Source organism: Theobroma cacao, chromosome 10 (assembly GCF_000208745.1).
Source record: "Theobroma cacao cultivar B97-61/B2 chromosome 10, Criollo_cocoa_genome_V2, whole genome shotgun sequence".
In the NCBI taxonomy this organism is placed as follows: Eukaryota; Viridiplantae; Streptophyta; class Magnoliopsida; order Malvales; family Malvaceae; genus Theobroma; species Theobroma cacao.
In genome coordinates, this window is record NC_030859.1 from 15,977,025 (window position 1) to 15,998,739 (window position 21,715).

At 33.3% G+C, this 21,715-nt stretch overlaps 2 protein-coding genes across 2 annotated transcripts; both read left to right on the top strand.

Moving 5' to 3' along the window:
* On the top strand, nt 3,774-4,145 carry LOC18586929 (probable protein phosphatase 2C 55). The gene has a single exon (XM_018128852.1). The coding sequence runs from the start codon at nt 3,774-3,776 to the stop codon at nt 4,143-4,145; it is 372 nt and encodes a 123-aa protein (XP_017984341.1).
* LOC18586930 (DExH-box ATP-dependent RNA helicase DExH3) lies at nt 5,123-21,180 on the top strand. Its single transcript, XM_007010526.2, has 19 exons — nt 5,123-5,590; nt 5,721-5,875; nt 5,996-6,083; nt 6,187-6,423; nt 6,916-7,011; nt 8,565-8,753; nt 8,883-9,042; nt 9,131-9,261; nt 10,019-10,189; nt 11,431-11,703; nt 13,737-13,931; nt 14,367-14,570; nt 15,150-15,219; nt 15,631-15,779; nt 17,171-17,479; nt 17,568-17,627; nt 18,603-18,755; nt 18,847-18,957; nt 19,930-21,180. Exons 1-19 carry the CDS (start codon nt 5,375-5,377, stop codon nt 20,389-20,391), a joined length of 3,429 nt encoding a protein of 1,142 aa, XP_007010588.2. The 5' UTR covers nt 5,123-5,374; the 3' UTR covers nt 20,392-21,180.

Here is a 21,715-nt window from a genome sequence, read left to right on the forward strand (position 1 = left end):
CCGTTACTGTCGGGTTTGCCATTAGCGACAACCCCATTTTCAAACAAATAACAATAAAAATTTTAGTTAGTAATTTCTGCGGTAATGTGACATACCAACGAAATCAGAACTATTACTGATGAAACTTTCCATAGTAATGCCATGGTTTTTGTAGTGTTTTTCTAGTTGTGCCCTCCCATAAAAATGCTCTAGCTCTATCCCTAGACATTACTAAATCTTTAGTCATATATATATAGAACCGGAGAAGTGAATGACACTGTTGAATTCAAACTAAAATAAGCTAGGAAGGAGAAAAAAAAAGTCAATATATTCCTCTGAACCCTGCTTAATAGTCCTCTTAGAGACATTTCTAATTGCGGATTCAAATATCGAAAAAATCTTAATAAGCAAGTTTGTTTTTCATATTATATTCATTCTCTTTAATTTTTTTTTAAATTTTCCCAATGAACAATTTTAATCTTAATATATAAAGATTAATTAAGTACTTGACATCATATACGGAATTAAATCTAAGTGAAAGAAATAAAAATAATTGCAAAGGCTTTGTGTTTGTCTTTTATCTTGTATCAAATTTATAATCTTATAGATTGTAGTTGGTCAACCAAGTTGATAGTCCTACTCCTACAAGCTTGAAAATGCCACATAATAATGAGCTTAATCATGAAGAAAGTTCATCGATAGTAGAGAATTCGAAATTGAAACTTTGATCCCTACCCCTTAAATACCTACCGATAGTGTCATTTAAGCCTTAAGAGCAAAAAGAATCTTGTTACAATTATCAGGCACATAATAAAATGTTTCTCAAATCCTATAGAAAAGGATGTGCAAAGACATTTAAAAGCCAATCGCCTTTGTTGTAGTTAAGTACAAAAGGTTCAATTGTTAATTAACAACAGGTTTCATAATTATTACTTGTTTCTCTTTTCAAAAAAATAAATTATTGCTTTGTTTCTAGTTTGATAAATATTCAATTTGATATATTTTTCAGTGGCTTTTTCCAGTGAAGAAGGCTCTTTGGAGGCAAAAAATATAAGGAAGATATGGAGGATCGAGAAAGCATCTATCGCTCATGAGCTAATATGATATGGTGGTGTCTACACTGTCAAACATACATTATTTATTCAACATTTATTATTAGTACTTGAGTACAGACAAATGTAATTATACATGTATTTTTTCAATTTAATGTTAACATAACTAAAAATTTGTTATTGGTTAATATGTATAATTTTTTTATTTAAAAAATTGTATATATGTATTATTTATTCAACATTTGTTATTAGTACTTGTATACAGACAGTGTAATTATATATGTATTTTTCCATTTTAACGTTAACCATAACTCAAATTTGTTATTGATTTATATGTATAATTTTTTATTTAAAAAACCATGGGAAATAGAAATATTCAATTTTTATTTTAATATGTTTATGTTTAATTTTTCTTCTATGTTTACAATCCAAAAAAAAAGTGAATATTTAATTTGGAAAGAGGAATGATTTATCCATTTCCATTTTAGTGTTTAATAGGTTTACTTTTAATTAATTTTTAATACTCCCTCCAATAAAAAAAGTAATTTATTTTATAGCAAAAAAAGTTGCTTTTATATGTATGTTTCTTTTTTGCAAAGCATATTCAAATTCCATTTTAAATCTAAGCATACATATTTTTTCATTGAAATTTATCGATTAGGCAAACACAGTATGTAAGTTAGAATATTGTTAAACCAATATTCAAATAGCTATGATCTCATGCAAAAGTTAGAACTAACTATTGTGACTTATCTTAGAAAACAATATTTTGCTTTCTATAAAAAAAAATAGAAATAATTTTTTCTTTTTGAGGGGATTACTTGTTAATTTACTATAATTTGCTAGATTGATTGTTAATTTACTATAATTTGCTAAAGTGATTAGATAAATTTTGCACAAAAAAAAAAAAAGAGTGAGAGAAATAATTGGATACATCTATTAGGTTGGTGATTGAAAGCGATTCCGTTAATGTAGTCAGATAGAGGAAGCACCCACAAATAGCTCCATAGGGTATAAGAAAAATTGTCCTACACATAAAAAAATTAGGTAGACAAATCACTAGTCAGGAAATTCATCATAGTCTTAAAGAAGCCAACCAATTTGCAAATGGACCTGCAAAGGATGGTGTTGAAAGGAGGGATAGTTTGCTATTTGTAATTGGTTGATGGTTGGTGCTAACTTATTTATGCAAGGTGTTTTCAAGTGGTATAGTGGCGGATGGAATGGGGGGCCAGGAGTGCTCATTCTGTAAAAAAATTTTAAAATTGCAAAATATATTCCTACTTTTTTAGAAATTTACTTTTATAATATTTTTTTTGAGATGCCCTGTAACAATTAATCAACAACTAATTTTAGTAGACTTATGGATTAATGATGTCCAATCTTAGTATGCAATAATTCTTAAAAAATGTCTTAATTTTATACTTAACAAATAATTGAAGTTATTTGTGTAATTCTCACATGATTTTTTTTTCCATCTAAGTTACTTTAGGTTTGGCAAACATTAAAGTTTTAATATTATTGTTCTCGCCCCCAAAATGTGAAATCTTGACTCCACCATCGACTGTGTGGTCCAGAGTACTAAGGTCTACCTTTCTTTTTGGTAAGGCTGGACTAGGGTATGGAAGTTTTATGTTTTTTGAGTATTGGTATTTGGTTTTGTGCTATTTATGGTTGTGAAGGGAATGCTAGTTTTTTGTCCCTTTTGATTGTGGTGTCTTTTCTTGGTTTCCCAATTACTTTGGGGGTGTAGGTGTGATTTCTTATATGGGTTTGTTTTTATGGGTGTGGTTGCAAATGTTTTATGTTAGGGGTCAATAATGAATGTATCTAAAGTTGCTCAAGGAGGGTTGGCTGTTTTGGTTAATTGTGCAGACTTCGTGTAATGATGTAATATGTGGGCATGAACATGATGAATTTCTCTTTGAAGATGCAGAACTCAACGTATGATTTTAGTAGTTAGTAGAGGATTCTTGGTTGATTAGTGACATCTTGTACAGTTCTATAGCTTTTTGTTTTTGTACATTTTGTGCATATAGTGCTGAGAGGGGCCTGTTATGGAGGAGTGAATATAAAAAAAAAAAAACAAATAAAAGATATGATAATCAATTATGATTTAAGAATGCAAAAATTAAAGCATGCATGGTGGTTATAGCACAAAATAAAAATTTGTCTTATTTAAAATAAAAAAAAATCTCCACAAATGAATAGTTTAAATGCTTATATTATATATTGTAAATTAATTTTTCAAAGCATTATAAGTTGGTTAGCATAGATTTCTTGCTATAGTTTTCAAGGATATGTGCTATAATTTTATTTTGATAAAAAAAATTATTTTAAAGCTTGTGTTTATTATTGTTACAATTTTCAATTCTTATATGAGTCAGAGAAGAATAATTTTAAATAATCCTTATATGAGTCGAAGTAGAAAAAAGTTGAGAATACTCTTTCACTATATATATTCCATTCCCAACTCATACTTCCTAGTTTCAATTTTAGAGTTTTCCTTCTTTGATACAAATCCATTCATCAAAGTTCATCTTAGAAATTTTCTTATAAAAAAACACTAAGAAAAAGTTTGAAATCATAGATATGCAGACAAAATCGATAGTTGTAACAATCTAGTGAGTCTTGGTAATAAGAGAATATTGAAGAATCGTTGAATTGTTCTCGAACAAATATCTGTAGTAAATCTCTAAGCAAAAACTTGATAATAAAGTCTTTTCAAGCCGAAGATTGAATATGAAACTTGGAGCATGTTATGTTGCAAAGGACAATGAGTTGAAGCCTTTAAGAGAGGATGCTTATTTTATTTGCAATAAGGAACAAACTTTGGATGTGGTTGATGGTGTTGGAGGATGGGCAGCCAAGGGTGGGGAGGTAGGCGAATATGCTCGACAGTTGATGGCTAACGTCATCATAGCTGTCCATGAAGAGTATATGCTTAAGAGAAGTGTTGATCTTAGGAGAGTTTTGCATGAAACTTACTTTCATACCAAGGTTGAAGGATCATTGACATCTTGTATTCTCACATTTAAAGCTAGTTTGTTGCATGCTGTGAATGTGCGGGACAATGGGTTCATCGTGTTTAGGGATGCAAAATTAGTCTGTTGATCACCCATTCAACAACGTAATTTCAATTGTCTTTATCGATTGGGGAATAACAAGACTAGTGATAGACCTGATATGGCAATGGAGTTAGTTGTGAGGGTGGAGGCAGGGGACATAGTGGTTCTTGGCATCGATGGGCTCTTGATAACATGTATCCAACAATGATGGAGGAAATCTTGAAGCGCGAAACAAAAGGACAAGCAGGAAGTGTTTGTCTAAAGAAGGTAGCACAACAGGGTATGCGTTGTACAACTCGTTTGACAAGTTTACATTCTCTCCATTCGCTGAAGCTGCAAAAAAAGGCAGGACTGAATCATATGGGAGGCAAAGTAGATGACATTACAACTGTTGTAGGGATCATTTCATTTTAAAGAGACTGCAGTTGGACTGCTTCCATTTTTCTCATTCTGATAAATCATTGTCAATGTATTGCTAACATGAGTGTTGATTTGAGTTTGTTACCTTGAGCATTGCTTCATTAATTACTAATTTAATTTTGTCCTTTTGTACGTAATTGATTAAATTATAATAAGAGTCAAACCATTTTCATAGATATATTAAAACATAATTGAATAAAGAGTAATAGGGGTAACCAACCTGTTCTCTACCAGCGGTTGTGATGTGAAACGTAAGTATTTTCATTTAGCTTTTAAAAGTACGGTTTATAAAATTTTACCTTAAAATTTATCTTTTATTTTGATTGTAATATTTAAATATTTATCAAAAATTTATATATATATATAAAAATATTCAAATGTATACATTGCTTATATTATATTGATTGATAATATATATTTGAGTATTTAGTTCATTGATTGGTACATGATCACTTTATTTAAAAAGTGAATTAGAATGTATTTTCTCAAATTAAAAAAAATTAGTTGAGAATATTTTTAATATAAATTTAATAGTAAAATATTTGTTAGATATTTTCAATTAACGGGCCAAAGAGGAAACTTTTTTTCATGGGGCTTCATCCATTGGCCATTTCCCTATTAATCATTTTTTTTTAATTTACAGCCCCATCCTTAAACCCTCCTCCCCACCATCAACAATCCCAAAACCCTAAATCAAATTATCAAACCCTATTCAAAAAATTGAATAATCTTCTCCATTTGATTTTGATAATTTTTTATTGGGGTTTTGCGAACAGAAAGTATAAGAATTTGTTGTATTTATTGAATCATTGAATTGAAATCAAATGTTTGAAAGATGAGACTCTGCTGCCAACAATGCAGAATCCGAAGCTAAGAGGTCTCCTTTTGGGATTCAATTTCACTCATGCCAGAGCGAACACCTTGTTTGATTCACTGCTTTTTCTACTCCCGAGTTCTTCTTCTTCTTCTTCTAATGCTAGGTTTTGTCACCCCAAACGACGGCGTTTCTGCGGGTATGCGGCCGAGCAATTCTCAGATGATGAATACGAGTGCGATTTTGAGAGCCATAAGGTCCTTTTTGTTTCCCCTTTTTTGAGAATTAGCTTATTTATTTTAATAATATGTATGGTAAAGAAGGAGAAACTTGTTTGAATCAAGGCTGGAAATTGATCATTTATGTGATATTATTTATTGATATTAGGCGTCTTCTTCTGTTGCCAACATTGATGAATGGAAATGGAAACTCAGCATGCTGTTACGCAGTGAAAATGACCAAGAAATTGTATCTAGAGATAAAAGAGATAGGAGAGACTATGAACAGATATCAAACCTTGCCAACAGGATGGGACTTTACAGGTTTGTACCATCTCTATTGTGTATAACATTATATTTGATGCACTGAAAATATATGTTAAGATATATTCTTCATGAGAAAGAATGATTCTAGGCCCGGTTATGTGTTCTTATTTTTTTCAGTGAAATGTATGGAAAAGTGGTTGTTGCAAGCAAGGTTCCTCTTCCTAACTATAGGCCAGATTTGGATGATAAGCGGCCGCAACGGGAGGTAACAAGTTTTGGGAGCTGCTGATAAGTTTTATATTCTGTATAGCTTAAAAATAATATTTCCAGAATGGAGAATTGAAATGTTTGATGATTTATTTCGGTAGGTTGTTGTACCATTAGGCTTGCAAAGGAGGGTTGAGGGTTTACTGCAAGAATACCTTGATCGACTGCAGTTAAATTCTGGGAATGTCAGAGACAATTCAGACAATGCGAATTCCATTGATCAGGCTGAATATGTGAACCCAGATGAGAATCCAGATTATTTCCTGGATAATTCTGTTATGGAAAAGGTTCTTCAGAGGAGGAGTTTGCGATTGCGTAATATGCAAAGAGCTTGGCAGGTATGATCTTTTCCCTTTTCTTCTATTTTTTTCTTATCTGCAATGGGAAATAGCTTTGCGGGCATGGCTTGCTTATTATTATTTTTTTCCTTTAATGCTTTTGATATGTTGTCAAATTTGCTTCTTTACTTCGGCAGCATTTGTATCTTTTATTTTCTTGCTTTTGTGCATTCTAAGATATACTTTCATGGTTTTCTTCTTTTCCCCTTTAAAAAAAGCATATTCATCTTTGTTTTTCCCCCTGTACTTTGTATAAGATTTATCTGCAGATGTGATGTTGTATTTATCACTAAAATGTTTGTACTGGTATCAGTAACTGAAATGTTGCAAATGTCAGAAAGCATTACTAGCATAATATGTCTATTATGATTACTATTCCGAGTAGTTATTTAATGAGTATAATGAGTACCATGCACTTGCTGCAGAGTTGGGAAAAAGTGAAAAAGAAACTCCTTATCTATCTTTATGATCACTTATCCTTTTTATTTTCAGGAATCACCTGAAGGCAAGAAGATGATGGAATTTCGAAAATCTCTGCCTGCATTCAAGGAAAAGGAAAGGCTGCTTCAGGCAATTGCACGTAATCAGGTTTTGAGTGTGGAACTTTTTTACTCATTTTCAGCAAGCATATCATATCAAACAGACTACCATTATTGCCGAGAGATTTCCTTCTGTTCACTGTTTTGTTTAGAGAAGTTTCTGGTTTTCCATTTCTTTGCATTTGTTTGGTTTCATCCTCCTTATGGATTTGATTCATTATACACAGCTGGCTTGTTTGTTGTTCTGTTGATTATATTATAATTATCGCAGTAGATCTATCTATACCAATACATAAAAAATGACTCCAGCCGGTTCTCTGCTTGGTAGCTGGCAGTGATACTCGCTTTCTTTGGCTGCGGCACTTCAGTTTTTTATGGCTTCATATTGCTGCTGTTGAGCCTGTAACAAAAAAAAAAATTGACAGATTCTTTTAATTCTTCACAACTGAAATATTTGCTCCTCCCAAACTTTCTCCTGTTGCAACAAAATTAAAGCACCATGGTGCAGGCCACAGCCTAGTTGCATGATTAATATTGATTTTGACTTGTATTAGCATATATATATATATATATATATTCCTATATGTTAAGAAAATTGAAGTCACTTGATAATCTTTAAAAGTATGAATTATACCAGTCAAATAGACATCGTTCTTGCTACAAAGACTGACTGAATGACTGGATGTTTGTTGAACATATATCAGGTTAAAGTTTAATCAGTCAACCATAGGATAAGGGTGTTAACTTTTTGTAGTAAGAAATGTGAGAGAAACTTTAGGTCTTGGAAAAGGAAGTCAATTCAGGGTAGAGTCTATTAGAAGTTAGATCTGAAACAAGAATCAACTTATAGAGGGGTATATAAATCAAAAGGAGAAGGTTCACCTGGTAAGAATTATTTCTATTTAAATTAACAGCTTTCGTAGTGTCTCTGTTCCATTAGGTAAAGAAAAATTCTGGGGATAAGGTCCTAATTTACCACTTTACCTAGGATGATGGATCAAATTTACCACCCATCTTTGAACCGGGTGCAATTTTACCACTGTACTTTCTAATTTCGTTCAAAAATGGTCAAAAGTTTCTCATAAAATATTCTTTTACCATTAACTTTTGACCATTTCTAAACCAAATTGTAAAATACAGTGGTAAAATTGCATCTGTTAAAACATGTGTGGTAAATTTGATCCATCATCTTAAGTAGAGTGGTGAATTTAGACCTTATCCCAAAATTTTGGACTGTTGCATATTGTAATTCCTCCTGGTTTTGGAGTTTTGTCATTTTTCTCTAGTCTTTTGTTTTCATTTCTTCAAATTTATTGTGAAACAATAGAAAAGGTACATTTCCTTGTCTGTTATTTAGAATGCCAATTAATCAGTTTCTTGTGGCTTTTTATGTTATGAAACATCATAAATTTGTATGCATGAATTTAGAATATGTTTTCTGTGCAAATGATTACTCTATAATCGCCCTGCTTACAATTTACCACAAACAAAAAAAAAAGAATGAAAAACACCTCAGGAATCTCTCTAAAGTTTATACCACGCCTCATCTTATTCATGCCTGTGCTCTATAGTACCATTCTTAATTGTTTGTTACAACTGTAGGTCATAGTGATATCAGGGGAGACTGGGTGTGGCAAGACCACTCAACTTCCACAATATATATTGGAGTCAGAAATAGAAACTGGTCGTGGAGCATTCTGTAGCATAATTTGCACACAGCCTCGAAGAATATCTGCAATGGCAGTTGCAGAAAGAGTGTCTGCAGAAAGAGGAGAGCCTCTCGGGGAAACAGTGAGTCTTCTCTTTCTGAATAGACAGGCACATGTGAAAAATAATATAAAATTCTTTGCTCAAATGTATTTTTAATTTTGAAAACTTTTTTATTCTTGCTTCCATACTCCAACAGAAATTTTTTGGTAGGTTGGTTATAAAGTTCGATTAGAAGGAATGAAAGGGAAAAATACCCATCTGCTTTTTTGTACCAGTGGTATTTTACTCCGACGGCTGCTAAGTGACCGGAACTTGAATGGTATAACTCATGTTTTTGTTGATGAAATTCATGAACGAGGAATGAATGAAGGTGCTGTCCTAATAAACTCCTTTGGATGTGCGTCTCTCTTAAAAAGCAGTCAAGCATGATTCTTAATATTTGAGTTTATGTATTCCAGATTTCCTACTGATTGTGTTGAAGGATCTTCTTCCACGTCGTCGAGATTTGAGGTTAATTTTAATGAGTGCCACTTTGAATGCTGAGCTCTTCTCCAATTATTTTGGCGGGGCACCAAAAATTCACATTCCGGTAAGTCAAAAGTTGAGCTTTCTCTTTGTATACTGATTTGTGGTGTCTATTATTGTAGGTATTCACAAATAAGCAAGCTGGGAGTGTCATTTATCTGAATGATAAATTTTGCTTGATCATCTGTTTCCTTTCTATTTTAGTTGGAAATAAGAGTTTAGGTAGTCATGGTTCCGTTTTTATGCAATTTTTAATTTTTATGTATTTTTGGGTTGGATGAGTTGTACTTCTAATTTACCAAAAAAAATTGTTGAATATTCTCTGGACTCCAATGTGGATTTGTCTCTTCATTCCAAATATGAAAATTTCCTCTCTCCGCACACACACACACACACTTAAATAAAGGAATTCAGTGATAGTTTTGAATGATGTAATTTGTCACCATTGTTACAAAACTTATTTTAAAGAGGATTGATATTGGGAACTTATTGAAATTTATAATAAAAAAGAGATAAATTGTTGACTCATTAAAAATATAATAATGAAATTTTGGTTCCTGCATATAGTCATTCCATTTTTGTCTCCTGAAGGAGTTCATCGATTTTTATTTCCTACCTTGGTTATTTCTCTGGTACGAAAAGGTCTATAATTTGGGCTAGCATTTTTGCCCACTTGTTTTCATTTTTTTCTCTTTTATTGTTGCATCTATTTATCTTGAACCAGTTTGTGATTTATATATATTTTACTTTGGGTTTGGAGATGAGCCTTTTACCCAAACTCTTCATTGGGCAAGTCTAAGTTTATTCATGTTATTATTCAGGGCTTCACATATCCAGTCAGGGCACACTTTCTGGAAGATGTGTTGGAATTCACCGGATATAAGTTGACTTCTTTCAACCAAATTGATGATTATGGCCAAGACAAAATGTGGAAAATGCAGAGACAGCTTGCCCCACGGAAAAGGAAAAACCAGATAACTGCTCTTGTAGAGGTACAGTATAATTACTTGGTTATCAGCTGGGAACACTGTGGCATGTTTGGCTCGAAAAATTGTCACTGTTTGATGTAGTGCAAATGAAAGAGCTTTTGGAAAGATAATGTTTGATTCTAAGCAGTCTAAAATTTGTAGGATTATTGGCATTTGTCTCATGGATGAATACAGTGATATTTTCAACTTTTTGATAATGGAATTTCTTGGGTTGAGCTTCAACCCCTGAAGATTTGACTTGTTGAAGGGGAATACAAACTTCAATTAGGCCAGTTTGGTATGCTTGGCTTCAGTGTTTTATTTCAGAGTTCAGACTCTTGTACTTAGAAGAGGCTATTGTACCAGAAAGTTAATTGTGTTTGGTAATGCATCCAAAAACTTACTTTTGCAATAAGTGCTAGATTCTTGATCTTTTCATCACGAAGTAACTTTAAAATGAACCAAACAATTAGAAAAATGTTCATAATAGCTTTAAAGTAATTATGAACCATCATAATACATTTCTAAACAAGCTTATGGTAAATGTTGTGGTTGATTTGTCTCCAATCAAATGAAAGTATGGTTGTATGTCCTTATACAAGAGCAGGTTCCAATCCCACTTCTAATGCATACTGTTAGAATTCTGCTTCTTTGCAACTAAATTGGCTAGCTTGGGGCTAAATAGCAGTTAAGGCATTAATGCTGCAAGATGAGGATCATTCCATGTCAAGCCTCATACGAAGCTACCTTAGTATGACTGGTACTTGACGATGAGCTGTAGAGTGAAATTAATTTATTCATTGCATTCAGTTTGAACTTTCTGTTGTTCAAACAAAAGTATAGTCTTTTGTTGTAAGATGTAGCCATTTAAGTATTGGATTAAGTGATTTGAGCTTATTTGGGCTTGACATACTTATTTAATTGAGGGTTTTGCAAATCATCTTTTGAGGGTTTACTGAGCAGTAGATAGCATTTCTTTACATCCTATTTTTAATTCTAGTATGGTTTTAAAATAACTTCCCTTAGCAGTTTGGTTCTTTTTTGATCCATGTTATGATTGCTTAATCTATTTTCTTTTGGGTCTGATATGATTGCTTAATTTAAGGCATGGTTTTGTTGTTTTTATTTTTTCTCCTTTCATTTTCTGTGACACTAGTACTTGTGTGTTGTAATGTGTTTGATCAAAACCTGTTAAAGCTAAAATTTCCTAAAAGGTTCTGATTATAGCTCTGAATGTTTGGTCCTTTTTCCTCATATTTCTGCAGGATGCTCTGAACAAATCAAGCTTTGAGAATTATAGTTCTAGGGCACGTGATTCTCTGGCATGTTGGATGCCTGATTGCATAGGATTCAATCTTATTGAGGCAGTTCTATGCCATATATGCCGAAAGGAAAGACCAGGTGCTGTGCTAGTATTTATGACTGGTTGGGAAGATATCAGTTGTTTGAGAGATCAACTTAAAGCTCATCCCCTTTTAGGAGATCCTAACAGGGTTCTGCTTCTAACATGCCATGGTTCCATGGCAACATCTGAACAGGTGGGTTTATTTCTGTTCTGTGAATCACCTGAAGTTTCAGGATGAAATTAATGCTTGAAGGTTTTAAAACCATTGAGTACAAGGTCCAAAGGAGTGTAAGATAGGATCATTTGATCAGGTGATGAAAAAAGAGTTTATAGGAGCATTTTTGAACACATGAAATAGAGCTAACTTATATAGTTTTTAATAGCAAAAGAAGTATTTTGGTCTAAATAATTAAAGTATCCACCTTTGGTTAGAATATATACTACAAAAACAATTAGATGTCTATGACTTCACACACACACACACACACACATTCATTTTAAAGGTTCTAGTCTCTTTCATTTGCTAGAAATTATTGATTATTAGGTCTTTTGAAAGTTTTTAGCAATGTAGTCAATCAAGTGATCATTGAGAAAGTCAGTTTCCATTTTATTTTGAAGCCTTGTTTTAAGAATTTCATGACTAAAAAGGTTGCTCATTTGTCACAATTATGATATCGCAATATATTACACTAATTTAGTTTTAGAATTTGTTTCCACATCAATGATCCTATGATATCAAAAATAAAGACCTTATGCTAAACAAAATTGCTTTCGCATTTTCCCATTAAAGAGTTAATCATTTCAAATAAAATTCACGCTTTTCATCATTAATTAATGGGTACTGAGCAGTTGATTTTCTGAAGAAAATAAAAGAATCTGTTCTGTATAATAAGAAATTGGAAACTAAAGCATAGCTAAGTTGGTCGGCCATGGATGGAAGAAAACTTTGACTAAAGCATAGCTAAGTTGGTTGGCCATGGATGGAAGAAAACTTAGTAAGCTCTGCATTCCTGAGGTTAAAAACCACGAAATCTTAAGGGTTTGCATTGAGTTGTTTTCCATAAAGATAAAGCATTTTTTTGTAGAGGGCAGGGTGAGGGGGAGAGATTGTAGGGGGTAAGGTTCCTCTGAACTTCACTACTGACTACATGCAACATCGTCTTAAACAGGTCTTCTGGATTTATATGCCATCTGTACTATTTAGCTAGCACCAAACTTGAGTTCTATTAAACTCTTTCATGGGCACTATCAAGCTCTGTAATGTCTTGGTTCTTTTTAGCACAATGTTTGAGAGGTTGCAGTGTTTTATTAACAGCTTTTAGACTCTTAACTTCATTTTGAAAATAACAAGAAAGGAAAGAAATTTTAGAAAGTTATGTTGTGTGTCATGTGAGGACAGAGAGAAGGTTAATATAGAAATATTCGCAGTTTTGGACAAGAAAGAACCAAAATATGGGACAGTGGGCATATCTAACATTAATTCCCATTAAAGTTCAGTAGATCTAAACCCTATTTTATGGTTCTTTAATTGTGCATGTTCAGTGTCATGAATGTTTACTGGTTACAAATTACTGTCTTTCAATTACTTTTTTCTTTTTTCGTTTTTTTTCTCCTTATAAGATATCAATGTAGACATGAGCACCATACCTTCAGCTGTAAATTTACTTCTCTCTCTCTCTCTCGCTTCACTGCTTTGTGTTGGTTCATTACTCCATTTACCCAACAAACGGGTAATTTCACCAGCCTTCCCCTTTTATTAATTCTATGATCAATGAAAATGACTTAACAAGCCCCTTTAGTGAGGCTATTTTTTAAAAATTATTGTCCTTTTTGGTTAAAAAGAATGTGGAATCCAAGCTGGATGTTTCAAAACTGTCATTAACGCTGAAATAAATTTTCCAAAATAGAAAATGCTTTAGAGGTTAAAAATATTGCTGAGATCTGCTGTTCAATTTGGTAGCGAAGTAAATTGTAGAGAATGAACAGAAATGAGCAGCAGTGTTTTACACTCACACATATATAAAATGAGCAGCCTTTCCTAATTAGCTCAAACTTCTTAGCTCATAAACTTAAGAAGCGTACATTCTTGAACTCTCCCAAAGCAAAGCTACTATTAAATTGAAGTTTGTAAAATTTAAGAACTCAGAGGAAAACCTCATTGGAAATTTTTATGCTCTTGCACTAGTGAGTGTTATTCATTTGACTCTCTTCTGTTGTTTTCTGCAGAAACTAATATTTGAGAAATCACCTCCAAATATACGTAAAATTGTTCTTGCTACAAATATGGCAGAGGCAAGCATCACAATCAATGATATAGTTTTTGTGGTAGATTGTGGAAAAGCAAAAGAGACCACTTATGATGCTTTGAATAATACGCCATGTCTGCTACCTTCCTGGATTTCTCAGGCATCAGCCCGGCAAGTAAGTATTCTTGTAATTAGGCTTATATCATTTGGATTTTCCTTTTATATTTACAGTATACTCTGTATATGTATATCTCTATAATATATAATTTTGACCTTGTCAGTTGCTGGGTCACTCAATACAGAAGTTGTGTTCTGAAATTTTTCAATATCCTAATTGTACATGTGTGCATATCCATTTCTCCAGAGTTGCTTCTTTGTGTCTGCTTGCCTGAGAGTAGAATTGGTTTTTCTGGGGCCTAGTTCAACCTGAGACCTTTTAAAGATGACTGATTTTTAACAGCTATTGGGATGTTTAAAAGAGTTAACACTTTGTTGTGGACTCTGTTGTATCAGCCACTATTTGAATTTTTTTTTTTTGGACGTTTATGGTGCCTACTTTTCTCTTGTCATGGCTGATGTAAGTGGTGTTGGGTAATATTTTGGTTTGCAGAGGAGGGGTAGGGCTGGTCGTGTGCAGCCAGGCGAATGCTACCACCTATACCCCAGATGCGTTTATGAAGCTTTTTCTGAGTATCAACTTCCTGAACTTTTAAGAACTCCTTTGAATTCTCTCTGCTTGCAAATAAAAAGTTTGCAGGTTGAAAGCATTGGAGAATTCTTGTCTGCAGCTTTGCAAGCACCAGAACCCTTGGCTGTAAGCATTATATTGGCCTTTTACTATATATGGTTTCAAGTATCTGTGTGTCTCCTACCAAGATTGCAATTTGATTTTTTTATGATTTCCTATCTTTATTACAATATTATTTTGCTCTTATAAGAGAACAAAGTTTCCAATTGAAGAAGGATCAGGACTAATACTTCAGTGCAGGATTACACCATATGATGCCATTTACTACTGCTTTGAGCAGCAACTTGGAAATTCAGATAAAATAGACTTATCCTTCTTGATCTGAAAATGGTAAAAGAACAAAATTATAGAAATTTGCTGTGGATGAAAAATGGGTGAGGACATGGTGATGTTTGACTCTATACATAGTAAAGGTGGCTAACGTCTTTTTTGACATACAAAAGAAGAAAAAAGTACAGGGAGAAGAAAGCAATTTCTTACCAGTGCATGCATGAATACCGTTATACATTATGCATGCAAGTGTGTGTGTATCCTTTCATATACCTCTTGGCAATTTTGTTTTCTCTCTTGCCTGTCCATTGGCATTTTTGTTTTCATTTTTATGAATGCTGCACAGTGAGTTGTTGACAAATAAATGAATGACAGGTCCAAAATGCTGTCGGTTTTCTGAAAATGATTGGGGCATTAGATGAGAAGGAAAATCTGACAAGTCTCGGTTAGTTTGCTATTCTTCTGCTGGGTAGATGCATTTTGGTACATATACTTTATACCTATTATTCCCTCCATAAGAAATTGAATGTCTATCTTTCCTTTTTGGGGTGTTGAAGAATTATGTTTTCTTTTTTTTTTTATTCTGAACACCTAAAACTAAGACATTTCTAAATTCTACATTATTCTCGTGATTTTTTTTTCAACTTTTTGGATTAAAAACTGTAAAGCAATAATAAATATAAGATATTTTAAAATTTTTAAATAAAAAACTATGAAGTCCAAGTTTTTGTTTTTTTTTTTCCTCTAACTCCTTGTAAATCAAATGTGGACATTCAATGTGGAATGGTGGGAGTACCACCTTTGGCGTTGTTACTTATTTCCTTCTCTTTTGTGTTTTTCCCCTCCTCCCAATCAGGAAAGTTCTTGTCAATGCTTCCTGTAGATCCCAAGCTAGGGAAAATGCTAATCATGGGTGCTATCTTCTGTTGCTTTGATCCTGTTTTAACAATAGTGTCTGGACTTAGTGTCAAGGATCCTTTCCTTTTGCCTCAAGACAAGAAGGATGTAAGTATATAAACATTGGTTTACTTGATGGAATTGAACTTTGTTATTTTGCTCTTGCATCTTTTGATATTGGTTTATATTTGTCGAGAAGTATGACAAAGACCTGACTGGCGTGGTACTATCATATGCTTGTAGGGAATATTTGTATGAATATTTATAATGGTTTCCATTTTTTTTCCTTCGAAATATGCTCCCTTCTCTGTCTTGCCACTCAAATCAAAATTGAGAAAAAAGAAATGTGACCCCTAACAACCATTACTTTTCTGCAGTTGCAGTATACAATGCCTCTGCATCACTGAGTTTTCTATTCTTTTTGTTTTTTGTTTTATCCTTTTTTAGTTTCAAAATGGTTCAGCTGGAAACCAAAATAATGCAGAGGTGAGGGGTGGGGGGTGGAGTGGGGCAGTGTTGGGGGCTGTAATAACTTGAATGGCTGCCTGATCCCCACAAAAGAAAACCTGGTTGCTCTGAATGATTTTTGTTTTGATAGCTGTCCATCATAGTGCTATTTTAAGGTACAAGTTGAAAAGAACTGCTAGTGTTATACTGATAATCGTGGATATGATATTTGGAGTCAGAAAGTTGACTGGGAACAGCTAGAGGGATATATTCTAAACATCTCATGTTGGAATGCTTCTGGAAATCTAATTAGAGAGAGTAGAAACTTTAAATAATGGCTACTGCTTTTGGTATAGTGCAAGAAAGCAAAGTGTCTGTAATCATTTAGTTGGCTTCACAAGTGGAAATAACTGGGATATTGGAGCATTTTGTAGCTATAAAGCTTTCAGAGATTATGAATTAAGAATTTTCTTCGACAAATATAATTGGAGCTTCTAAAGTAGCCTGCCAAAGTAAGCTGAACTTGGCTCAAATATATCTCAGCCATTGACATATATCCTTTTTCTCCATTCCTCCATGTTCAAAGGCCATGCTGGTTAAATATCAAAATCTTTTTCAGAGTGGCTCAAACTCCAACCTGAAATTTGATTGGTTTTTTAAGCTCAACCTCCTGAAAGGAATTGGGGTGTGCTCTTGTTACTCCTAATGAACTGCCAATTGTTTACATGTATTCTGTTATTTATAGCAACCAACCTTTTGAACTCTATATTAACGAAGGTATTCTCTTGGTATTTGCTATTTGAGGCCCATCTCTTCTATGGCTTTATTTTTTGTTATAATGTAGTTAATGGTGTTGTCTTTCTTAATTTTTTTTCTGAGTACTTAATTACTTTTATTTGTAGAAGTTAATTTTTTAATGAGATGACAGTTACTTTGCTAATCATTTAACAATGTAGGCTCACAATATTTATAGATTTTGCTCGTACTAGCAATCCACATGGCTGTTTTAATCTATCAAGTTTCTTTAGCTAATAATCCTTTTTATGTTTTAGTTAGCTGGGACAGCAAAGTCTAGATTTTCAGCAAAAGACTACAGTGATCACATGGCTCTTGTCCGTGCTTATGAAGGTTGGAAGGATGCAGAAAGAGAAGGATCAGTATATGAGTATTGTTGGAGGAACTTCCTGTCTGCACAAACTCTTCAGGCTATTCATTCTCTTCGGAAACAATTTAGTTTCATTCTAAGAGAAGCTGGCTTGGTAGACACAGATGCAGGCTCAAACAATAAATTAAGTCATAACCAGTCTCTGGTTCGTGCTGTCATATGCTCTGGACTCTTTCCTGGAATAGCATCTGTAGTGGTAAGGGACCTTTATCGTCTGAACATGCAGCTTCAATATGTCTCACTGATTATATGAGATGACATACCATTGTGTGCTTTATGTGCAGCACAGAGAGACATCAATGTCTTTTAAAACCATGGATGACGGCCAAGTTTTATTGTACGCTGTAAGTGTAAACACCTAATCAAGAAAAATTAATAATACTATCTACTTTTGTTTTCAATGAAGATCGAACGTCTACTTTGCTCCTAGGCAATCCGTCTTTTTCATCATAGGATACAGCAGTTGCTAATTATTTTTTTTCATTTATATTATGACTCCTTTATGCAAGAAAGTTATTGCTTCTACCCATATTTCTTACTTTTTGAGGTCAATCTTTTTGTCTTTGACCTTTTTGTTTTTAGTTTATTATTAGTTAAACTTTGGAAAAAATTCTTAAGGAATTTTAATTCACAGATTTTCATTCTTTTTTTTTTTGAAAAAAAAAACAAGTCAAGAATGTATTTAAAGTAACAAGGATCAATATTGAAAAAGTTTGGCCCCCAAAATACAAAACATTGATGGTAATTTTGGGAAGTAATAGCTTATCTAGGAAATTCATGCAGTACCAACCTATCCAGGGGCTAGTTTGGGAATATCCTCAATTATTTATTGTAATTTCTTATTCACCCTACGTGGACAAACTTATTGGTCATTTGACATGATTATGGTTAGTGAATAATGCCATATAAATTTAGGGTGGATGTTGTAAGGGATATATAACCCAGAATTATAAGTTTGTAACTATGTTGTTTAATGTTATGCCTTAGTTACCGAAAAAGAAAAAGGTGAATTTAGGGCTTTAGTGTGCATTACAATATTTAGAGAATTTTTTTTTTTTCAGAACTCTCTCCCTCTCTTTCTCATGCTCACACATATGCATCCCAGTAATTTCTGATAAATCCTTATTTTTCTCCTAACAGTCCCTGAATAATAAAACCTCTAAAACCATTATAACCAGGTTTTCACAATTTTAGAAAACTCTTCTGGTCAGTAAATGGGCTTTCTCTTCCAGTGAAGATGTTTTAGATGTTTTTCATTGCCAATTTAGATTCCAAATGCTGCTGCTATTGCTTGATGCTGGTAATGGTTTTTGCTTCAGAATTCTGTGAATGCACGTTACCAGACTATTCCTTACCCATGGTTAGTCTTTGGTGAAAAAGTAAAGGTCAACACAGTTTTCATACGTGATTCCACTGGTGTATCTGATTCTATGTTGATGCTCTTTGGCGGTGCTCTAAGCTGTGGGGTACAGGTGATTTCATTTGTTGATGAGTACATGTTATTTTCAATCCTAAGGAATTCAACTGCTAGGTATTTCTAATTAATCTCTTGGTTGTTTCCAGGCTGGGCATTTGAAAATGATGCAAGGGTATATCGATTTCTTCATGGATTCTAGCTTGGCAGAGTGCTATTTGAAGCTCAAAGAAGAACTTGATAGACTTATTCAGAAGAAGGTGAGCTAGGATACCTCAAACATATTTGACTGAAAACTTTTAGATGTCCTCCAACAAGATGCATATGCAATTCATATGATGCATTCTTTTAGAGTAGTAGAAATTAGAAAATATGTCTTGTATTAGTGCTGCGCTGGATTCTATTTCTTGTCTTATAATAACATTATTTTGGGTTACTTTTAAAGTGGTTTTTATGACTATATTTATTGTGCTCTACTATTTGAGGGTAAAAACTGTCTGCTCAAGCCATTGATCTGAGGAATCAAGAGTGGAATAGGAATAGATTCTCTGAAAGTGCATCCTTTTCTGGACGATGTAAATATGTTCTTACATGGATGCACTTTCTAGTCTTTATCCTGTTTACTTTTTTTTCTCCTTTTTCTGTATTGTAACTGCAAACTTCTTTAGATTTGTTTATGTTGTACTTCAACTACTTAGATTTTCCCTTATATGTTTTAAAATATATAGTCAAAAATCGAATTTTTTCACTTTGGTGTCTTTACTGTATTTATTTTATTAGCTTAATATATACTGCTTCAATTTGCATGTCAATCTCTTCAGTGTACTTTTTTTGTGCTGCCTTATTGTTAATTCTTTGTTATCTTTGATTTTAGGATAGTTACCCATTGTTTGCAAAATATCTGAATGGTTATTGGAAATAGGAAATAACTTCATTGTATCGGTTGACCTTCAGAATCATCGAACCACTGCTTTTCTATTTTTCTTTCATCACATGATTGAATAACTAATTCAAAGATTTCACCAATTCGAGATTATTAATAGATAATTATTCCAATTGCTGGCTTTTAGGACTGAGTTCAGATATAGCATTGATGGAATTTTTTGCTTCAGCTCCATGCTGAGGTGCACCAAATCAGAGCAGCTTACTGAATTAAGTTTTTCTTTTGACTTTTGTATTTTCTGCTTGATGTGTCCTTTGCTTCAAATGATATGTTGCCTTCTTATATGCAGCTTCAAGATCCTAGTGTTGATATTCACAAGGAAGGAAAGTACCTTATGCTTGCCATTCAAGAGCTAGTGTCTGGAGATCTATGTGAAGGGAGATTTGTTTTTGGCCGTGAATCCAAGAAGCCTAAGGATTCCACTGACAACAGTAGATTCACAAAGGATGGAACAAATCCAAAGAGCTTGCTACAAACTTTGTTGATGAGGGCAGGCCACTCACCTCCAAAATACAAGACGAAGCATCTAAAGACAAATGAGTTTAGGGCACTAGTGGAATTCAAAGGAATGCAGTTTGTGGGAAAGCCTAAGAAAAACAAGCAGCTTGCAGAGAGGGACGCTGCTATAGAGGCATTGGCATGGTTGACTCATACCTCTGACAACAATCAAGACGAAGATGACTCCCCACTTGATGTCACCGACAATATGCTAAAACTTCTTGGGAAGCGTCGAAGATCAAAACGCCGATAGGTTCTGTTTATTGTATGTGTACTTTTCATGGCAGCTGAGGTTTAAACAAAGAGAACTTTGGATATCCAGTGTTGATCGTAGTTCAAATCGTTCTCATCAATTCATTACCTGAAGCCAGTAACATAAGATGTACAATGATAGGGGGCTTGAAAGAGGAAGGGGTGAGGTCTGCATCAGTTGTACGAACTTATTGGTGAAAGAAAAAATCAAGATCTCTAAGCAATACATGGCGTAAATTTCAGCATAAACAAGGGTTCAAAATATTGGGAAGCACATAAACATACAAGGATGAAGCGGTTTCAGTTCAATTTTGTCACTTTATAGAACCAGTAGCATCTTTGTTGCAAGCGTGGACTGTCAAAGAAGGCAGTGGTGGCATGTATATGCATATAAGCTGCATATAGGTATGTAAAGAATTTAATAAAACATAGCTGTGCAATGACATTTTTTGCATGCCTTGATGTATGATTCCTTCTTACTGGTAACATATATTTATTTAAATGGGATCATCATGCATGCCTGATAGAAGTTAGATTAGATGTTAGTCGCGATAGTTGAGTCTTAAGGTCAGGTTTTCTATATTTTGTACTGTTTATGTGGTTTTCTCTTTGTTTATGCTTCTGGTGGTTATAGGCATGGTTAAAGAGTAGCAATTTTTCTTGGCAAAGCATTTCATAATTATTGTATATCCCTTTGTCTGTCCCTCCCTTGCCTTAAAACGTAGTCAGGGAGGCAACAATGATCCCATTCCATATAGCATGTAAGGGGCAGAAGATATTATAATCGTGACATGAGTTGCTGTGGTTCAAGTTATGAGTATTAAATTCTATTAATTACCTTTAATTATTGTTCCAACCCTAAAAGAGAGAGAAAAAAAATTGACTAAAATCTATTAGTTTTAAATTTGGATTTATAATTATTTAAGCAAGTAATGCTTTTTTACTGGCTTGGAAAAGCTTTATACCAACCAAATTTAAGGGAAGAGAAATCATTACAAAGCACAATGAAAAGCTTCAATGTTCTCTTTTCTCTCATAGTGGCTTTGTTTGTAACAAAGGATTGCTGATCCTATCAGGGCATATAATGAGTCAAAATTTTGTTACCAAGGTTTTCATTAGTATATTAAAAACCGGAAGTGTCTTTAACAAGTACTATTTGGTCAAGTTTGTCATGAGGCATTTTTCACCAAAAAACCATGTGTAATTCATGAATTTTTTTTTATTATTTTAAAAAGTTTTTAAGTCAAAATTTTTTTTTATTTGTCTCCCTCTTACTCTTAGAATTGGGAAAAAAAGAAAAAAAAAACTTAATGGCTATTAAAAGA

Coding starts and splice junctions, on each gene's coding strand:
- LOC18586930 (XM_007010526.2), top strand. CDS start 5,375: ATGCAGAATCCGAAGCTAAGAGGTCTCCTTTTGGGATTCAATTTCACT. Junction 8,754..8,882: donor GAGAGCCTCTCGGGGAAACA/GTGAGTCTTCTC, acceptor ATTTTTTGGTAG/GTTGGTTATAAAGTTCGATT. Junction 10,190..11,430: donor AGATAACTGCTCTTGTAGAG/GTACAGTATAAT, acceptor ATATTTCTGCAG/GATGCTCTGAACAAATCAAG.
- LOC18586929 (XM_018128852.1), top strand. CDS start 3,774: ATGAAACTTGGAGCATGTTATGTTGCAAAGGACAATGAGTTGAAGCCT.